Below are 18,581 nucleotides of genomic sequence, written 5' to 3' on the forward strand. Positions count from 1 at the left end.
CTTCCGGTCGTGGCGAGCGAGCTTCCGGCGGCGGGGCGAATGGCCTCCCTCAGAGCCGCGTTCGGGGCTTCGCTCGCGGCTGCCAGGACCCGGCCGCAGTCCGTGGGCCTCGCGCTTCCGTCGCCCGCGCCCTGGTCCGCCTGGGCTGTTGCTATGGAGCCCACGCCGCGCTGGCTAGCGGCGCTGCGCTTCGACAACCGCGCCCTGCGCGCGCTGCCGGTGGAGACGCCGCCGCCCGGGCCCGAGGACGTCCTGTCCACCCCGCGGCCGGTGCCCGGAGCCTGCTTCAGCCGCGCACGGCCCGCCCCGCTGCGGCGGCCGCGCCTCGTGGCGCTGTCGGGGCCCGCGCTGGCGCTGCTGGGGCTCGAGGCCAGCGAGGAGGCCGAGGTCGAGGCCGAAGCCGCGCTTTTCTTCAGTGGCAATGCTCTGCTGCCGGGCGCCGAGCCCGCCGCGCACTGCTACTGTGGACACCAGTTCGGTCAGTTCGCTGGGCAGCTGGGCGACGGCGCCGCCATGTACCTGGGCGAAGTGTGCACTGCGGCCGGCGAGCGCTGGGAGCTGCAGCTCAAGGGCGCCGGCCCCACGCCCTTCTCCAGGTGCGGAATCGTGGAGCACCCAGGTGGCCTCCTGCGCGCTTGGGTGAAACGGGAAGATGCTCAATGGCGCTCTTGGCCCGGGTTGGGTTAGCCAGCCCGACGCCCAGAAGAGCTCCATGGAGGGCTTAGTACATAGAAGGTGGAGCGTCTTTGCAAAAGGTTTTGTGGAGGAAGGCATAAAGGCCTGACCGGGAGGTGCCCGGTGACAAGACTGAGAACAGGGAGTTAGGGGCTGTGTTCCCTTTCTGACAGACACTCTGTAGCGGTCCTCAGCTGTTCTGTCAGGTGAAGCAGAAGGAGCGCGCCTCTAACGGCTGCCCGTTATGTTGTCAGAAACACACCGAGGACTTTGGAGCCAGTTCCAGGAATGATACTGTTTGCCCAGTTTTCAGAGGTGACGTGTTGGACTAGTGTCCTGGCATCTGTTTTCCCATGTTGCTTAAGCAATCTGCTTCCCCAACTTGCCCAGACTCTAGCAGGCCTCTCTCTGCACCGTCTGGGGACTGGAGGGACAGTCTCTTCTCATACCCACCTTCTCTGTGGCCATTCTCCCAAGCCTGTCAGTTCTAATCGCTCACACACACACACACCATCAGGTGGTAGTTCTTGGATTCCTGTGGGAAGTACCCCGGTGGTCCAAGACAGGCCTGTCCAAATCCATATAGGCCCAAAGAAGCTCTTACCCAAGTCCTGCCACCCAGGTCCAGACAGCACTTGGGACTTTGTTTCTGGATATCATTACCTGATTGTAAGATGCTTGTTAAGTGACTAAGAGATAGTGAGTTGGGGTTTTATGGCTTGATGCTACATCTACCTCTGTTCTTCCAACCACCAACGTGCCAACCATCCCCCACCAAGTGTCTTCATCTCGGGCGAGTTCTCAGAATAGTGGGTTCTTCCTCATCTTCCCCCCCCCCCAAGCCTTTGATCTGTGCCCCAAGCCAAATTGATGGTTTCACCTGGCACTCTGCTGCTCACGTGGAGCAAGCTTAGCAGAGGTGTCCACTCCTGGAGAGAAGGGCAGATTCCACATTCCAGAGCCCACTCGTTCTGGGAGCGGCTCAAACGTCTTCGTTTTGATATTCTTGTTCACAAGTCACACACACACACAAAAGCCTGTTGTCAGGATAACTTGATGTCGGAAGGCTTTGTTGTTTATATCTTGTCATGGTGCTGAGAATCAGATCCAGAATCTCACAAGTTCTAGGCTACTACTGAGTCACGTATCCAGCCACAAAAGATGCTTTTTGTACGTACTTTTAGTTGGTGTTTTCATACCTAAGTCAGCTAAAATGTTTCCTTTAAGCCCTTTGACCCTTACTTAGGTCTCATAATCGGTGTGTCAGGTCCCTGACCTCAATGCTTTGCCAAGACTTGAGGCTGACATTGGAGGTGGTTGTGGGGTCAAGGCTTCTAGAGCCCTGAGATGGGTAGGTGGCCTCTTCCCCTGCCTCCTCCCTGCCTTGAATGTAGGGGCTTCAGGACAAGCCCTTGTGGTAAGCTCAAGAACTCTCCTGCTGGGGGCTGGAGAAATGGCTCAGAGATTAAGAGGTTCCAGAGGTCCTGAGTTCAATTCCCCACAACCACGAGATGGTTCACAACCATCTAAATGAGATCTGGTGCCCTCTACTGGTGTGTATATATGTAATTAATAAGAAATTAAAAAAAAAAAAAACTCTACTGCCAAGCCTCAGCCCTGTGCACAGCAGCCTACCTGCATGCCAGCGTTAGATTACAGAGAAGCCAGAATTGCCATGTGGTCACACAGCAAGGATGAGAGGGTAACACTGCCGGAAGAGAGCTCACAGGGCAGATCACATTTCCTAGACTCCAACTAGGTTAGCATGGACTATGTTATCCTTTTCTGTCTTGAGACAGGGTCTCACTACATAGCTCTGGCTCTCTTGAAACTTGCCACATGCACTATGCTGGCCTTGAACTCAGATTCATCTACCTCTGCCTCCCAAGTGATGGGATTAAAGGCATGTGTCTCCACACCAGACTTGATCTTAAACTTTTGATTCTCCTGTCTTCCACATACTGAGGTTACAGCGCTGTACACAGCGTATTGGTTTGGTTGGTTACAGGTAGGGGCCTCTGTTGGTTAGGGCATCCAAGGCATCCCTCATGCAAGGAGGGACTATGGATGTGGACTGTCCAAGTAGGTGAACCATCACTGTGCTGGGCTCCCAATATTGTATTCTGATAAAAACAAAACAGGCCCAGTGTGTGGGAAGAGTTCAAGTATACAAACTACTCATAGAATGCAGTTGTGTTCCCCTTTTTGTTCTTTAAATCCCTGTAGCCCCTACTGAGTCCGTCACACGTAGACTTGTGGCCATGCAGTTTTGTTCCGTTAGGGGTATGACGTGTGCTGCGTGTCCCAACAACTGCTTGTTGCAGCACTACCTGCTATGCTGCAGTCACCGCAGTTTCTGCCTGCCCTTTGCGTTCGGAGCAGAGCCTGTGTCCTCTGAGACCCAAGTAACAGCTGCTTCTGTACCTGCTCGCTCAGGGTGTGCCTTAGTGTTTCCATTGCTGTGAAGAGACACCATGACCACGGCAACTCTTACAACGTCAGACGTTTAATTGAAGGGGCTCGTTTACAGTTTCAGGGGTTCAGTCCAGTATGATCATGAAAGGGAGCATGGCAGGGTGCAGGCAGACGTGCTGGAGCTGGGTGTGCTACATCTTGTAGGCAACAGGAAGTCAACACTGAGGGAAGCTTGAGAAAAGAGACTTCAAAGCCCACCCCACAGTGACACACATCCTCCAAGGCCACACCTCCTAATAGTGCCACTACCTTTGGGGGCCATTTTCTTCCAAACCTCCACAGGGTGATTTTCTGTTGATTTGGTTGGTTGGTTTTTTTCGAAACAAGGTTTCTCTGTAGCTTTGGAGCCTGTCCTGGAACTAGCACTTGTAGACCAGGCTGGCCTCAAACTCACCCGCCTGCCTCTGCCTCCCGAGTGCTGGGATTAAAGGCGTGCACCACCACTGCGCAGCCCGTTTTCTGTTTTTCAGCATCGCAGATGGTGCTAATGTGTATAATGCGCTAATTATTGTAAGAGGGGTTTGTGTAAAACACTCCTGAAGACAAAACTGCAGGTTTGAAGTGTGTCTCTTCACCCAGCCTTTGTCGTATGACTGCCACACCAAAGCTCTTGTAACCTTTGCCTGACTGGCTCCCTGGCCTGTGTTTGATTTCAGACAGGCCGATGGTCGCAAAGTCCTCCGGTCAAGCATCCGTGAGTTCCTGTGCAGTGAAGCCATGTTTCACCTGGGGATCCCCACCACGCGGGCCGGGGCCTGCGTCACATCTGAGTCCACAGTGATTCGCGACGTGTTCTATGATGGTAATCCAAAATATGAAAAGTGCACGGTTGTGTTGCGTATAGCTCCCACTTTTATAAGGTAATGCTGGGGTCCATTAGGCCTGTCTACGTGCACTTGCTCATAGATCGTAGAAGATCCATGCTTCTGCAGCCAGAATGTTGAACCCAGCTTGTGAATAAGCAACAGCACCTGCTGTGGTCAGGATTTAACCCCAGATGCCTCTTGCTGCCCTTTGACCAAGAACCACATAGAATTTCCACAAGAAAATGGCCTCATTTAGTGTCACCATAAGCAGACTCCTCTAGCTTTTTTCTTAGTCATCCAGTAACTTATTAACCTGGTCCTATCTGGCAGGCTCTTTTGTACCTTAGCTTGGAGCCATCTGAATGAGGAACTTCCAGGAGGTGGCTAGTGTGTTCTTACAGCTCTCCATCCGGTCATGCCCAGACTAGTTGGCAGTCTGTTACTCACCACACACCCCACACACTGTTCGTCTCTGGCTTTTTCTGACCTCTGGGAAGATAGAAAGAGGCCAGAGATGATAACCGCTTCACCCCAGATGTCCTTCACCCTAACTTGGTTGACATTTGAGTAGAAGCCTTCCTGTGCCGTGCACAGTGTTGATAGCGTCACTGGCCTCTGCCCGCCAATTACCAGTAGCAACACAGTTACGATAAAAAATACCAGCCGGGCATGGTGGCACACACCTTTAATCCTAGCACTCGGGAGGCAGAGGCAGGCAGATCTCTGAGTTTTGAGGCCAGCCTGGTCTACAGAGCAAGTTCCAGAACAGCCAGGGTTATACAGAGAAACCCTGTCTCTGGTTAACAAGAGTCTCTGTATATGACCAGTTTCCCTGTGGGACAGCCACCCTGCCATGCATTCTCTCTGGTCTTCACAGTATTTGGGGTATGCACAAAACCCTGTGTGGAGTTGCCAAAGTAGACAGCCATTGTGGTTTCTGGGCCTGATGGGCCTCCCAGGATCTGGGAAATAGAGATTAATTTAATTGTCCTGTCTGTTACTCAGAGATCTGGCTAGGCTCTGGCTGGGTGTTGCTTTGTCTATTCCGTGTGCTCTTTCCATCGTAGGGCCACAAGGCTTTGTAGCCATGCTGGTGTTTCTTTTTCTCACAAAGGGATGGGGTCTGTCTGACATATTGAACACTGGGGTTTTTTCTGCAGATTTGGCTCCTTTGAAATTTTTAAGCCCCCAGATGAATACACCGGGCGTGCAGGCCCTAGCGTGGGACGAAATGATATCCGAGTGCAGATGCTCGACTATGTGATCAGCTCTTTCTACCCTGAAATCCAGGCTGCCCATACCTGTGACAGTGACAACATACAGAGGAACGCTGCCTTTTTCAGAGAGGTAGGCAGGTTTCCCACTGTGGCCAGAGACAGAGGCCTTTATCTGGTATCCCTGTCCTTTTCTGCTCCTTGCTGCTGCTCTCTAGTCCCGTCATCTCCCTCAGCCTCATGAACCAGGGCTTTGTTATTTTGAGACAGTTTTACCAAGTAGCATTGGCTAGCCTGGAACTTGCTGTAAACCAGGCTGGCCTCAGACTCATAAAGATCCATTTACCTCTGCCTCCTGAGTGTTGGGGTTAAAGGCATGTGTCGCCACACCCTATACACCAGGGCGTTTTGATGCTTTGACAAGGCACCTGGTTGCTGAGTACACCTATAAGAAGTAAGAGGCCCAGCTAGTCTTGGAAGGAAGGATGCATGGACAGAAGCACTGTTGAGTGCTGGATACCTACTGCGTGGGTTGGTGGCCTCAACCCAGCACACCCACGTGGTATCTCAACTTGGAGAGAAGAGATGTGGACACCCCGCCGCCGCCGCCCCCCTACCCCCCAGCAAAGACCAGGCATAGTTCTGTTTGTGTGGCTTGGGCTAGACTACTACAAGTTATTGCTGCTGGTCAGCAGAATACTCCAAGCATGAGTCCGTGGGGCTTTGTCCCACACCATGTCACTCCTATTTCCCACCTCTGGCACAGTTGCTGGGGATGTGGTGTGACATAGCCACAAAGCACCAGGAGGAGCTGTGAGGCTCAGCTTTCTGCTCTCACACAGAAACAGGGGTGATCTGGTGAACTTACACTGTCCCTTTAAGCTCCTGTCTTTGTCATGAAACTGGAAGGCCAGTACTCCCTGGTTCCCAGGAACTCCTGGGCTTTTCACACAGATGAGGCACAAAGGGTCATATGCTTGGGTGGTAGGGGCTGTGCTGTAGTCCTGTGCTTGGGCTCCTGTTCTCCAGGCCACACTGGACTTATGTTCAGGGTCACTGGTGGGCTGTTGGTGGCATGGCTGTATAGCACCCAGTGTGGAGATGGGATAGGAATGTCTAGGAAATAAGCAACTGACAAGTATGGAGTTTTCCTGGGCCTCAGTCTGGGATGCTGATTTTTATGCTTTATCCAGAATTGGTAGCAGATAAAAGAAGAGGTGGTAAAAATGGAACTTAGGTCCATATAAATCAACTCACCCCAAACATAATTCTGAAACACTGAGTGGTAAAGGGAGTATTTATAGAGGGCCCTAGCCTGAGATCTGCTTAGAGAAAACCCACTGGCATCCAGGAGATACGCTGGGTGCTCTGGCATGAGGAAGGGCAGATGAGGGAGCAGAGCCTGTCCTGCTCTAGGTGACGCGACGAACAGCACGGATGGTGGCCGAGTGGCAGTGTGTTGGCTTTTGCCACGGTGTCCTCAACACTGACAACATGAGCATCGTGGGGCTCACTATTGACTATGGACCCTTTGGCTTCCTGGACAGGTAATGTCCTTAGGGTAACAGGTGATGGAGCTTTTGCCTGTTGGCCACAGCATAGGGGTCATGGGTATGGGAAAGTAGCAGGGAACAGCAAGGCATACATGCTGCTCATGTGCCTTTTTTCAATGTTTCATTCCCAGCAGTGTCTGGTCAGCCATTCCTACAAGCCAGAAATCAAGGGGTTTTTTGGAATTCACTGTGTAATCCAGGCTGGTCCTGAACTTATGATCCTCCTGTTTTAGGCTCCTGAATGATAGGATTATAGGAGTTAGAACAAGTCCCTTCACTGACAGGGTGTAAATGGGTCAAAGGAGTGGGAGTGCGGGGGAGGGGGCAGAGCAGAGACAGGTGGTAAGGATGGAGTGCTATATCCAATAGCTTAAGTCTATATGGTCTCCAAGGAGCTTCCCCCTGGCCTTGAGGCTTAACTGGTTGTGTTCAGGTATAACAAAGTACAGCTATTCTAGAGTTCTTGGCCTGGGCCCACAGGACCTGACAGAGCAAGAGTGGGGTCACATTGGCTTAGTCATCAGTCTTTCCCAGGAGCCTGCCCTCACCGCGTCTCCTCTGATAGCACTTCTTTGTGTGGCAGATATGACCCTGACCATGTGTGCAATGCCTCTGACAATGCTGGGCGCTACACATATAGCAAGCAGCCTCAGGTATGCAAGTGGAATCTGCAGAAACTGGCTGAAGCCCTGGAGCCTGAGCTGCCACTTGCTCTGGGTGAGGCCATCCTAGCAGAGGAGTTTGACAGCGAATTCCAAAGGCACTATCTACAGAAGATGCGTAAGAAGCTGGGCCTTATTCGAGTGGAGCAGGAAGAAGATGGGACACTTGTGGCCAAGCTTCTGGAGACCATGCATCAGACTGGTGAGTCACAGAACCATCATTATGGGCAAATAGTCAGTCCAGACTGGAATTGTCTCCTTTAAATGTTCTCCATCTACCTCCCCAAACATCCCATTCTGTTTCTGTAAATTTGACTGGCCACTCTAGGAACCTCAGTAGGATTTGTCTGTGACGGATTCTACTACACAGAAGATCCATAGGTTCTTCCATGTTGTAAAATGTCTGAATTTAATTCCATTTTTAATGCTGAATATCCAGTGTCTATGGTAATGATCCCCTTGAGTCATTTTTGGTTTTTTTGTTTTGAGACAAGGTTTCTCTGTGGAATAGTCCTGGCTGTCCTGGAACTCATTTTGTAGACCGGGCTGCCTCAAACTCACTGAGATCCGCCTACCTCTGCCTCCCAAGTGCTGGGATTAAAGGCATGCACCACTACTGTCAGGCCACCCCATTGGTTTTTTGTTTGGTTTTGTTTTTTTATTATGCTCATTGATGTTTGCCTGCATGTATGTCTATGTGAGGGTGTCAAAGCCCTGGAACTGGAGTTAAGACAGTTGTGAGCTACCATGTGGGTGCTGGGAATTGAACCCTGGTCCTCTGGAAGAGCAGTGCTCTCAACCTCTGAGCCATCTCTCCAGCCCATGTTTTCACCTTTTTGAGACAGGGTCTCACTGTGTAGGTCCTAGTTGGCCTGGAACTTACAATGTAGACCAGGCTAGCCTCAAACTCAAGAAATCTGCTTGCCTCTGTCCCTGGAGCGCTAAGATTAAAGATGTGTGCCATCACAGTGCCTGGCCTTTTAAAAAATTATTTATTATTCTGTGTGTGGAGGCAGATGTGCCTGTGGCCCTACAAGCATGGCAGTCATTTGCAGGAATCCATCTCCTACCATGTTGGTCCTGGGTAATGAGCACAGGTTGTCAATCACAGTGGCAAGTGGCTCTATCCATTGAGCCACATTGTTTTAAAACTGGGTGCTGAGCTGGGGAGATGATGGATAAGAGTGCTTGCTCTGCAAGGATGAGAACCCAAGCCCTAACCCATAGCACCCACATAAAAAGGCAGGTAACCTCAACATTGCAGGTGGGGGAGGGCGCTTCCAGTTGAGTGTCTTAAATGAAGCAAGGCCTAGAGCAATAGAGGAAGGCAGCAGAGATCTTGCTCTGGCCTTCTTGTGCATGCATCATATAGAGACTGGGAAGGCTGGTGAGATGGCCCATCACATAGAGCTTGTTCTCCAGTATCCAACCCTGAGGACCTGTGTTTGACCCAGAACCACGGAAAGATGGGGAGAACTTATTCTATAAAGATGTCCTCTGACTTCCACACATGTACCACAGCTGTAAGCACAAGATAAACTGGATTTTGCTATCTGGCCTAGAACTTGACGGCCTCCTACGTACTGTGTGATTATAGGTATGTACTGCTACACCTGATTTCTCATTTTATAAATTTGTTTTTCAAGACAGGGTTTCTCTGTGTAGCCTTGACTGTCCTGGAACTTGCAGATCCGCCTGAAGGCTTGTGCCACCACCACTTGGCTTTATTTTATGTTTTTAAGAAATTATTGTGTCCGCATGCATACTACAGTGTTGTACATGGCAGAGGTAGAAGAACAATTTCTAAGAGTCAATTATAGTTCCATGATTTGGGTCTTGGGGGATCAAACTCGGGCCAGTACATACGACAGTAAGCCATATCCATTGTCCACTGAGCAATCTTACCAGCCCTCATTTCCCCTTTATTTGTGTATGTTGCTTAGGAATTGCATGGTTCCAAGTAAAGATGATTGCTAGGTCAGGCTGACAGCTACAGTGTATCAAGTATGTTTGTAAATAGGTATATCAACGTGCTCTAGGCAGGCACTGTGACTGGGGCTCCCGTGCCAGCCTTGGTTTTTGTCAGTGTCAATCCATTTTTCAGGTGACCTACAAAGAACTTGTAACAGATGTCTGGTGGCTAAGAAAATGGGCTGGGCAGGAGTTAAGGAGCCGGCATCTGCCTCCCAGCACCTGAGCAGCTCGTTTTTCAGGTGCTGACTTCACAAACACCTTCTATATGCTGAGTTCCTTCCCGACCGAACCATCGGACTCAGCAGAGTTCCTAACCAGGCTGACCTCCCAGTGTGCCTCTCTGGAAGAGCTGAGGCTTGCCTTCCGACCCCAGATGGATCCACGGTGAGCAGACCCTTAGATTTCTTTTCAGAAGGGGAACAGCAGGGAGGTTGGAGACTGCCAGTAAGAATCCTTCACAGGTGCACCGGGAGCCTTGCAGCTGCCCCATTCCTGTGCATGAAATGCAGTAAGGCCACATTTCTGCAGCATTGAGGACCAGGGCAGTAACACAAAGAAAGCAGAACACACGTGGACTGGGATGGAGATGCCAAGCATACTGTGCCTTCCCATACCATCTCCTACAGGGTGTGCACACTGTCCAGAGATGTAGGAAATACTGGTAGTGGCTTATGGCTATCAAATAACAACACAGAGGCTAGTCATGCAGAAGGAATTTAGTGGAGACTGGAGCAGTAATCATTAAGAAGAAATGGCACTTCAGATTTGGTGGAAACACCACGGTCAGATGGTCTCTGACCTCCTCAGTTAACTACAATGCCTGGGTCCAGGGCAATCTGAAAGTTGCCCCAGGACCTGAGTCATATGGCTATCTACAAAGCAGCCAACCTCACAGCAAGACAAAGTTTGTATACTGCCCCCTGGCTGAGGTATTCCCATGCCGCCCCTCCCTGCAGGCAACTCTCCATGATGCTGATGCTTGCACAGTCGAACCCACAGCTCTTTGCACTCATTGGCACTCAAGCAAATGTCACAAAGGAGCTAGAGCGCGTAGAGCAACAGTCACGGCTGGAACAGCTGAGCCCCGCTGAATTGCAGAGCAGAAACACAGACCACTGGGAAACCTGGCTACAGAAGTACAGGTAGGCAACTTCCAGGATCACTTGTCCGGGCTCCTTGGCACAATGGCACAAAGAGGTGGCTGCAGATGGCTCTGAATTGGGGGGAATGGAGCGAGCTTTTCTTGTTGGGAAAACCCAGCTAGGGATATGATTCCAGAGCCCGTCTGGACAAGGAGAAGGAGGACGTCGGAGACACTGCTGCCTGGCAGGCCGAACGTATGCGCATCATGCATGCCAACAACCCCAAGTACGTCCTAAGGAACTATATTGCACAGAATGCCATTGAAGCTGCTGAAAACGGAGACTTTTCTGAGGCAAGTACACACCTGTGCCTACTACGTCCCTGGGAGGAAGGGCTGCCATTAAATATGCCCCTCACCTAATTCTTCTCACCTGTTCTCTAGGTGCGACGTGTCCTGAAGCTGCTAGAGTCTCCTTACTACAGTGACGAGGCAGCCACTGAGGCCACAGGCCCTGAAGCAGTGGCAAGGACCACTGATGAGCAGTGTTCCTATAGCAACAGGCCACCACTCTGGGCGGCAGAACTCTGCGTAACATGATCCTCATAAAGGCCTCGGTGTCCTCACATGTCTGGAGTCTCCCGAGGCTTCCCCAGCGCTGCTGAGTTGCTGAGACCACTGGGATCCCTACCCTAATGGTCTCTCCATGATGGCAGAGATTTCCAGTCAAAACCTGACCCATCTCTGTCTGATACCACCTTAGCAGTATTGCTCTGACCTAGCACTCAACATGCCCCCAGCACACTATGCTTCATGCCAGTATAGGAGCTGTTTTATGCTTAAAAGTGGTACAAACAGGAGTGGGGGGAGGGGGAGAGGAGCGGGGGGGAGGAGTGGGAGGCTGGGAGGAGGCGGAAATTTTTTTTCTCAATAAAAAAAAATATTTGAAAAAAAAATAAAATTATTCACAATCTGAGTAATTGTTGTATGTATCGCAAATAAAAATGGAAAACTGAAAAAAAAAAGTGGTACAAATAGGGCTAAATAAGCCTTGTAGCCTGTTTGCACATCTGCCCCAAAGGGCTGGGCCTGACACCTGTTAAAACTCCCAGGCCGCTAAATAAAGTAGCTTTTTCAGGTCTGTGTGCTCACTACCCTAGCCCCAGACAGGTCAAATGGAGATGCAGCACCATGATCTTGTCTGTCCTCAGGAGTCCTGGTAGTAGTTGTTGAAGTTGATGCGAAGCAGGAAGTCCTCAAGGTGAGGCTGGTACCCACGGTTCACAAGGTTGGTCACCACTGGAGAAGCATTCAACTCTCAGACCCTGCCCACCCTGTGCCTTACCACCCCAGCAGCCCAGCCCAAAGGAGGGCTCACCTTTGAAGAGGAAGTGGGAGTAGTACTTGAAGGTGCTGTAGGACTGCTGCATGAGTGGGAAGTTGGGGTGCTCGGCTCCACGGGGGCCAGTAGCCGGGCCCCAGGTCTGAGAGATGAGCTGGCTTCGGAACTTGAGCACCAGGCTGAAGATACTATGGATGATGTTCATGACTGGTGCTCCCTTCTCTGTCAGTAGGCCCCTAGTAGAGGGTAGAGCTGCTGGTGGTCTGCTCAGTGACCTGGGCACACCCAAATGCAGGTGCCTGTCTCACCTGAAAACAGCCCTGTGCAGGTACTCGGCATGGGCCCGCTGGATCTCCTCCAAGTCACCCACTACGGCTAGCCGGGCTCTGAACTCACACCAGCTGACATGCAAGATCTGGTTTGCAATGTAGCCCTGGATGACCTTCACGAAATGCTGCATCTCATGCTTAAACAGCTGCAGCTGGCGGAACTGCACTGAGCCAGCTGTGTGGCTCACTAGGGCTGTTGGAGAACAAACAGGGTGAGCGTCAGCCTGAAGCCACACATGGGATGAACTTAGGCCAGGCCCTACCTGTGCGCTTGAGGTGGAAGCAGATGTCTTTGAGTGTCCACATCATGAGCTTCAACTGCAACAGGAAGGAGAAGATACCACTGTACTTGTTCAGGCAGCTCTCGGTGATAACGATGTTGAGGGGCCAGTCAACCTGTTTAGGAACCCCCACTTAGCACCTGCAGCTGGAGGACAAGCCTCCCCTCCACACCCATGGCAGGACACTGCTGACCTTGTACCTGAGCTCCAGGCAGCTCAGCACATCAGGGGCATTAGGAGCAAACACCTCAGGCAGGTACTTGAGGGCAAGAGACAGGTTGGTAGCATGTGGGGTGTCCCCATGGAGGCTATACTGCAGTGCCTTGCTCAGGATGCTGTTAAGGACCAATGGGTTGAGCAGCTCCCCAGGTGTCTGTCCAGCCCCTAACTAAGGAAGTGAAGAGAAGATGTTTCAAGGAGTTCCAGGTTTATGTCCTTCCCTCCCTACTTGCCTAGCAACCCAAGTTCTGCCCAAGCAGCACTGTCACCATTTTGCTAGGAACTGGGTGGGCCTGAGGCCTGCAGCCACCCACATCCTACCCACAACACCTCTACTGGCCAGCCTGATTCCAACTCCAACCTTCTCAAAGAGCAGGTCACTAAGAGACTGAGCAAACTCTCCATCTTCCATCAGCAGGAAATGCCGCAGCGCTTCAAAATGTGTCTCCAGGTCTAACTCCACAAAGAAATAGTCAACTGCAGCTTTGTTCACCAAGGTGACGCTGGTGGGGGGAAGCTGGAAGTTAGGGTGGCAGGCAGGAAAGGGCAGATAGTTGCAGTTGGGCAGGTAGCGGCACTCACTGGGCAGCCAGAGGTGTGGTAAGGGAGCGCTTCATAAGAACAGGCAAGGTCAGCAGCTCACTTAGCTGCACTGCGCTCTCATCTACTGCTGACTGAACCTGGGGATCCACAGGGAAAGCAAAGGCCTGGGGAAGCATGTGGTGTACCAGGTGCGCAACAGAAGGTTCTGCTGTGGGAAATAAAATAGACTTGCTGAAACTTAGGCATGCAGTGGCCTAGAGCACCTCCAGCCCCCACCTGCCCACTGTAGTTGACGCACTCACACATAGACTCATAGCTGTCTGGGTACTGCTCCAGGTGGTAGAGCTTTGTGAGGTCTGCCAAATAGGCTTGCTCCTTGCCCCAGCGTCTGGCCTCAGTCTCTGTGTCCGATAATTCCTCACTAGGGCCTGGGCTACTTGGGACAGCTGTGTCTTCCTAAAAAGAGGTCAACCTCAAGAACTGCATCCCCACCCAGTATATTCTGCCCTGTCCCCCCACTTTGCCTGTGCTGAAAATGGGCATATAGGAACCACATGTGGTGACATTCCCTACATGGTCCCCTGACCTGTGAGCTTGGAGGCCATGGAGAGAGGTCTTCAGCATCCCTGTTCCTCCCTGGACCTGGAAAGATACAAAATGGGTATGAGGGCCAACAGTCCCCAGTACCTGATGAAGGGACAATAAGGCTGGCCCAGAGAACCCCTCCAGAACCCCACAGCAGCAACTCAATCCTGGCTGACAAACAAGGATCTCAGAAGACAGCCTGACACTGCTTTCTACTGTGCCATGGTCCCACCCCACCATCAGTGCTCACTCTCACCTGTCTCCTCAGGGATACCATTTCTTAGCGTGCCAGCCTCAGCAACAACAGGGGGCTTGGTTGGGCTGCCTTCTTCTGTGCTGCCAGGGCTACAACAGGTGGTAGGCTTCATTTCTTTAGGTAGTTGTGGCCCACATTCCAGAACAGGGCTCTGTGCTTCCACACAAAGGTCTGACTGGGACACACGGGCAGGAGAGCACTGATGGGGCTCAAGTAGGTCGGGCTCAGCTTCTGGCAAGGGCTCCTCCAGAATCAAGGGAGGCTGAGTACAGTCACGTGGCTGAAGAGCCTCTTCTGACACATTCTCCCCAATCCTGATGCTTGCCTCTGACACATGACCATGGACATTCCAACGTGGTCGAGAAGGAACCACATCTGATACATTCTCTCCAACCTTAATGCTTGCCTCTGACACATGTCCGTGGACGTTCCAACGTGGCCGAGAAGGAGCCACATCTGATACATTTTCCCCAACCTTAATGCTTGCCTCTGACACATGTCCATGGACGTTCCAACGTGGCCGAGAAGGAGCCACATCTGATACATTCTCTCCAACCTTAATGCTTGCCTTTGACACATGCCCATGGACGTTCCAACGTGGCCGAGAAGGAGTCACATCTGACACATTCTCCCCAACTCTGATGCTGGCATCTGACACATGACCATGAATGTTCCATCGTGGCCGAGAAGGAATCACATCTGATACATTCTCCCCTACCTTGATGCTGGCATCTGATATATGTCCATGGACATTCCACCGAGGCCTACGAGGAGCCACTCCTGATACATTCTCCCCAACTCCGATGCTGGCCTCCGACACATGTCCATGGATGTTCCACTGTGGCCGAGGAAGAGCCACGTCTGACATATAGTCCCCCTGCTTGATGCTGGCATCTGACACACATGTGGAAGTGCTCCTAAGTTGCTGGCAAGGAGCCATTCCAGAAGCAAGGCTCTCTATGGGGACAGCACTCTCTGACATATGTTCAAGGAGCTGCCCCACAGGCTGGGAGTTCCCATCCTCAGGAGTGTCCTGCTTGAGTGGATGTGGGCAAGGCAAAGTCTCCTGCATGTCATGGACACATGAATCAAGTTTTGTAGGCATGTCCCCCAGTAGATGCTGCTTTTCACTGTCCAAACTATTTTGGACATCCTGAAAGGGTCCTGGTAAAGAGGAGGTGGCCAAAGTTGGCCTCAGGACAGTATTGAAATCATACTCTGACTGGGCAGGCTGGGGCCCAGCTGCTGTGAGTGCTGGCCCTGGAGTTATAGGGGATAGGTCTGAGCTGATGGTCTGCAGTGCCACCTCTAAGAAGGGAGCACCAATGCTATCCATAGGCTGTTCAATCCCAGGACCCATAGGCAGAAAGTCTGTAATGTTGAGACCAGTAGAGAACGGCCCGGCTCCCTCTGCCTGTCCAGCCCCAGAGTTATCAGCTCCCTCTGCTGCAGATTTGTGGGTTGATGGTGTTGATGCACAGGGTAGACTTAGACAATCCCAACACTGTTCTGTGGACCCCAGATCACTGCTACGGCCTTCATCTGCATGCTCAGTACCCGGAGATGTGACCTGAAACACAGGACATATTCAATTCCTCCAGTCATTTAACCCTGTCTCCCAGGTGAGCTCAGTGACCAACACCTACTAAGTGCTGAGGGACATAGGACAACCAGGCCAGAGCATCTAACTCAGAGTCCCAGCAGGGCTTCCAAGACCCTGCTAGAGCCTATTACCTGAGAGCACGTGCTTGGGAACACACTCAGCGGCTTCTGGGGCTGGTGAGCCTCCATGTCGCTCAGCATATCCTGAAATTGAAGCCCACAGAAAAGACACAGTAGCTCTGTAGAGTGACCAACAGAGCTGGCACACACCACAGCCTTCACACAGTACCCCTCACCCATCACAGATGCCACTGGCCCTGCTACCCACTCACTGTCCAGGTTTGGCTGGAAGCCTGAGCTTCAGCAAGTACCATCTGTGCCCTTATACAACAGGATGGCGTGATGACATAACTGTGTGCAAGAGCTGGCAGCTGACACCACTGCCATACCTGAATGCGCTTCTGGTCTTCGAGGAGAAAACGAAGCCGTGCGCTTTCCAGCCGATGCCTCTGGATTCTCCACAGAGCCTTCTGCTCCCGACGAGCTGCCTCTGCAGACAACTTGCTATAATGGTCAACCAGCGCCTGCCTGAAGCCACAGGCAGAGGACATGGTCACCACCACCACTCTGCACCAGCTGGTGGGCATGCTCAGGCTAAGATGGCTCTCCAGGTAGGCTCCCTCCCAAGACTTCTGTTCTCCATCTTCCCCACAACAGACTGGGCTCTCAGGGTGGCCTTGTTGCCCACCACACTGAAAGGCTCCAATGGACAGATGCCCCCATGGGACTTGGCACTGCTGGTGGACAAATTGCCAGAAGAAAAATGTACATGGCCAGAGATAAGAGAATAAGCAGGTGCTGAGGTCAGGCTGATGGAACCAGGCCATATTTCTTTACTGCACAGTAGACCTCTTCCATCTGCATGTTCAAATCCAAGAGAACTGGAGACTGGCAAAAAGAACAAAATCAATGGAAACCCGGGGATTCCAAGCCTCCTACTACTGGGCATTGAGGCACAATGCACCATCTCCAGTTTGGCTGGCACAAGTCAGGAACATGGCCTCTATGTCTGTTTCCCTCTTATGTGAACAGAGTATCTACGTGTGTGTGTGTGTGTGTGTGTGTGTGTGTGTGTGTGTGTGTGTGTGTGTGTGTATGCACATAGCAGAAGCCAGAGGCAAACCCCTCATTTGCCCTGTAAACAGTATCTAAGCTGGAACAGCTGAGCTTAAGGGCACCAAAGAATATGTAGCCAGTCCCTTCTATAAACACCTTCCACTGAAACAATGAGCCAGTTTCCAGGACAGACTAATGACACAAAGAGGAAACAGACTCAAGAACTGTGCTAGATTAATGGCCCATTGCTCTGCTGGGCCAGAAACAGGTTTGGGGGAAAAAAAAAAAAGCCCAGCATGGTGGCTAACGCCTTTAACCCCAGCCTCAGCAAGCGGATCTCTGTGAATTCAAGGCCAGCATGGTCTACAAAGTGAATTTCAGGACAGTCAGGGCTGTTACACAGAGAAACCCTGTCCAAAAACAAACAGCCACAGAAGGTGTAGTGGCATACACCTATAATCACAGCACTAGGAAGGCTGAGACAGAAGGACTAGAAATTTACAGCCAGCTGGCTACACAGCAAGATCCTGTAGACATGGTTCAAAGGTAGTGCTTACCTGGATGCACGAGGCCCAAAATTGGCTCCACAGCACCACAAAATAAATAATATTAATGAACAATCAGGTCAGCAAATACATAATATGTGTACTGGGGCTGGACCCCAGAGCATAGCCTAAGGGCTCTAACCCCTTATCCCAGGAGAACATTCTGGTCCAGCAGACTTACTAGTCTTTCTGTTTTGATATAGGCACAGCAGGGCAGTGGTGGTACACACCTTTAATCAGAGGCGGGCGGATCTCTGTGAGTTCAAGGCCAACCTGGTTTACAAGAGCTAGTTCCAGGACAGGCTCCAAAGCTACAGAAAAACCCTATCTCAAAAAAAAAAAAAAAAAAAAAAGGGAAAAGAAAAGAAAAGGAAGGAAGGAAGGAAAAGAGAAGAAAAAAGAAAAAAACAGCCAAATAAAAGGAATGTTGCTCACTGGTAGAGCACTTGCCTAGCAACATTGGGACCTTGGAATTGATTCCTAACATCAAAGAAAACGAAGACAACGTAAACCTTGGAATTGATTCCTAACATCAAAGAAAACGAAGACAACGTAAAATAACCATCATTAATTTGTACTAAATCAGCACTGTGGAACCTGCTGCCACACAGCCCTACCTGGCCTTTCTCTCCAGCTCTTCTTCCAGGGCCTTTAGCCTCTTCTCCCGGTCACGGAGCTCACGAGCATAGCTGAAATCATCATCTAGCTCCTCTTGTCTAGCCGCCAGGCGTCGCTACACAACACAGACAGCCTCGTTTACTAAATTAAAGATTTCAGGAGTCAGAACCACCCAGAACCCAGACCACCCACCTCCTGATCCTTTAGAAACTGTTCCTTCAGCCGCTGAAATTGCTCTCGCTTCCTGGTGTCCACAGCCATCTGTTCTGACATCTGTCGGTCTGGGAGAGAAGGTGAGAGGCGTATGCAATTGTGAAGAGCCCAGCAGGAAACCCAATAGAGTGGAGGAAAGGTCTGGAACTGCACTCACCACTCAGCTCAGTTAGGATCCTAGATGCTGCTTCCCGGGCATGGACAATTAATTCTTGTTTTGCAATTTCCATACGCAATTCCTAAAATACAATAAGCAAAACATCTTACTGCCCTTCCCTTCTCCTAGAACAGAGTGGAAAGAACACTATCCTAGTTCTCCAAACAACCTGCTGCTGGCCACTGTTATGAGATGCCCTTCCCAACCTACACAAGCTGGGAAGACAGGGAGGCCTCCCCCTTGCAGCAGCGAATAGGAAGTGACTATGTACCCAGAGATAAGTGAAGGGCTCACAGGCAGTGCCGCTCCTGAGTCTGTCTTTGCCTGGTCTCTCC

At 51.3% G+C, this 18,581-nt stretch overlaps 2 protein-coding genes across 3 annotated transcripts in view; one reads left to right on the forward strand and one right to left on the reverse strand.

Annotated features, from left to right (window-relative positions):
• On the forward strand, nucleotides 1-11,313 carry Selenoo (selenoprotein O). The gene is made up of 9 exons (XM_075960296.1): nucleotides 1-596; nucleotides 3,807-4,010; nucleotides 5,117-5,303; nucleotides 6,587-6,717; nucleotides 7,307-7,587; nucleotides 9,599-9,743; nucleotides 10,316-10,501; nucleotides 10,638-10,794; nucleotides 10,885-11,313. The coding sequence occupies exons 1-9, from the start codon at nucleotides 40-42 to the stop codon at nucleotides 11,047-11,049; spliced, it is 2,013 nt and encodes a 670-aa protein (XP_075816411.1). The 5' UTR covers nucleotides 1-39; the 3' UTR covers nucleotides 11,050-11,313.
• Tubgcp6 (tubulin gamma complex component 6) overlaps nucleotides 10,061-18,581 on the reverse strand; it is a 20,655-nt gene continuing 12,134 nt past the window's right edge. The window contains exons 11-25 of one of the 2 annotated variants that reach the window (XM_075960287.1): nucleotides 18,247-18,328; nucleotides 18,069-18,157; nucleotides 17,876-17,991; nucleotides 16,047-16,185; nucleotides 15,730-15,801; nucleotides 13,996-15,565; nucleotides 13,741-13,796; nucleotides 13,457-13,610; nucleotides 13,194-13,362; nucleotides 12,973-13,114; nucleotides 12,586-12,780; nucleotides 12,375-12,507; nucleotides 12,091-12,304; nucleotides 11,819-12,018; nucleotides 10,061-11,739 (exon numbers count right to left, since the gene is read on the reverse strand). In XM_075960287.1, coding sequence (XP_075816402.1) covers nucleotides 11,648-11,739; nucleotides 11,819-12,018; nucleotides 12,091-12,304; nucleotides 12,375-12,507; nucleotides 12,586-12,780; nucleotides 12,973-13,114; nucleotides 13,194-13,362; nucleotides 13,457-13,610; nucleotides 13,741-13,796; nucleotides 13,996-15,565; nucleotides 15,730-15,801; nucleotides 16,047-16,185; nucleotides 17,876-17,991; nucleotides 18,069-18,157; nucleotides 18,247-18,328 — 3,423 coding nt within the window. In that variant the 3' untranslated portion in view covers nucleotides 10,061-11,647. Of the gene's footprint in view, nucleotides 11,740-11,818; nucleotides 12,019-12,090; nucleotides 12,305-12,374; nucleotides 12,508-12,585; nucleotides 12,781-12,972; nucleotides 13,115-13,193; nucleotides 13,363-13,456; nucleotides 13,611-13,740; nucleotides 13,797-13,995; nucleotides 15,566-15,729; nucleotides 15,802-16,046; nucleotides 16,186-17,875; nucleotides 17,992-18,068; nucleotides 18,158-18,246; nucleotides 18,329-18,581 lie in introns of those variants that run through there. The other variant, XR_012909599.1, reaches the window with a different exon arrangement.

Source organism: Microtus pennsylvanicus, chromosome 2 (genome assembly GCF_037038515.1).
Source record: "Microtus pennsylvanicus isolate mMicPen1 chromosome 2, mMicPen1.hap1, whole genome shotgun sequence".
Taxonomy (NCBI): Eukaryota; Metazoa; Chordata; class Mammalia; order Rodentia; family Cricetidae; genus Microtus; species Microtus pennsylvanicus.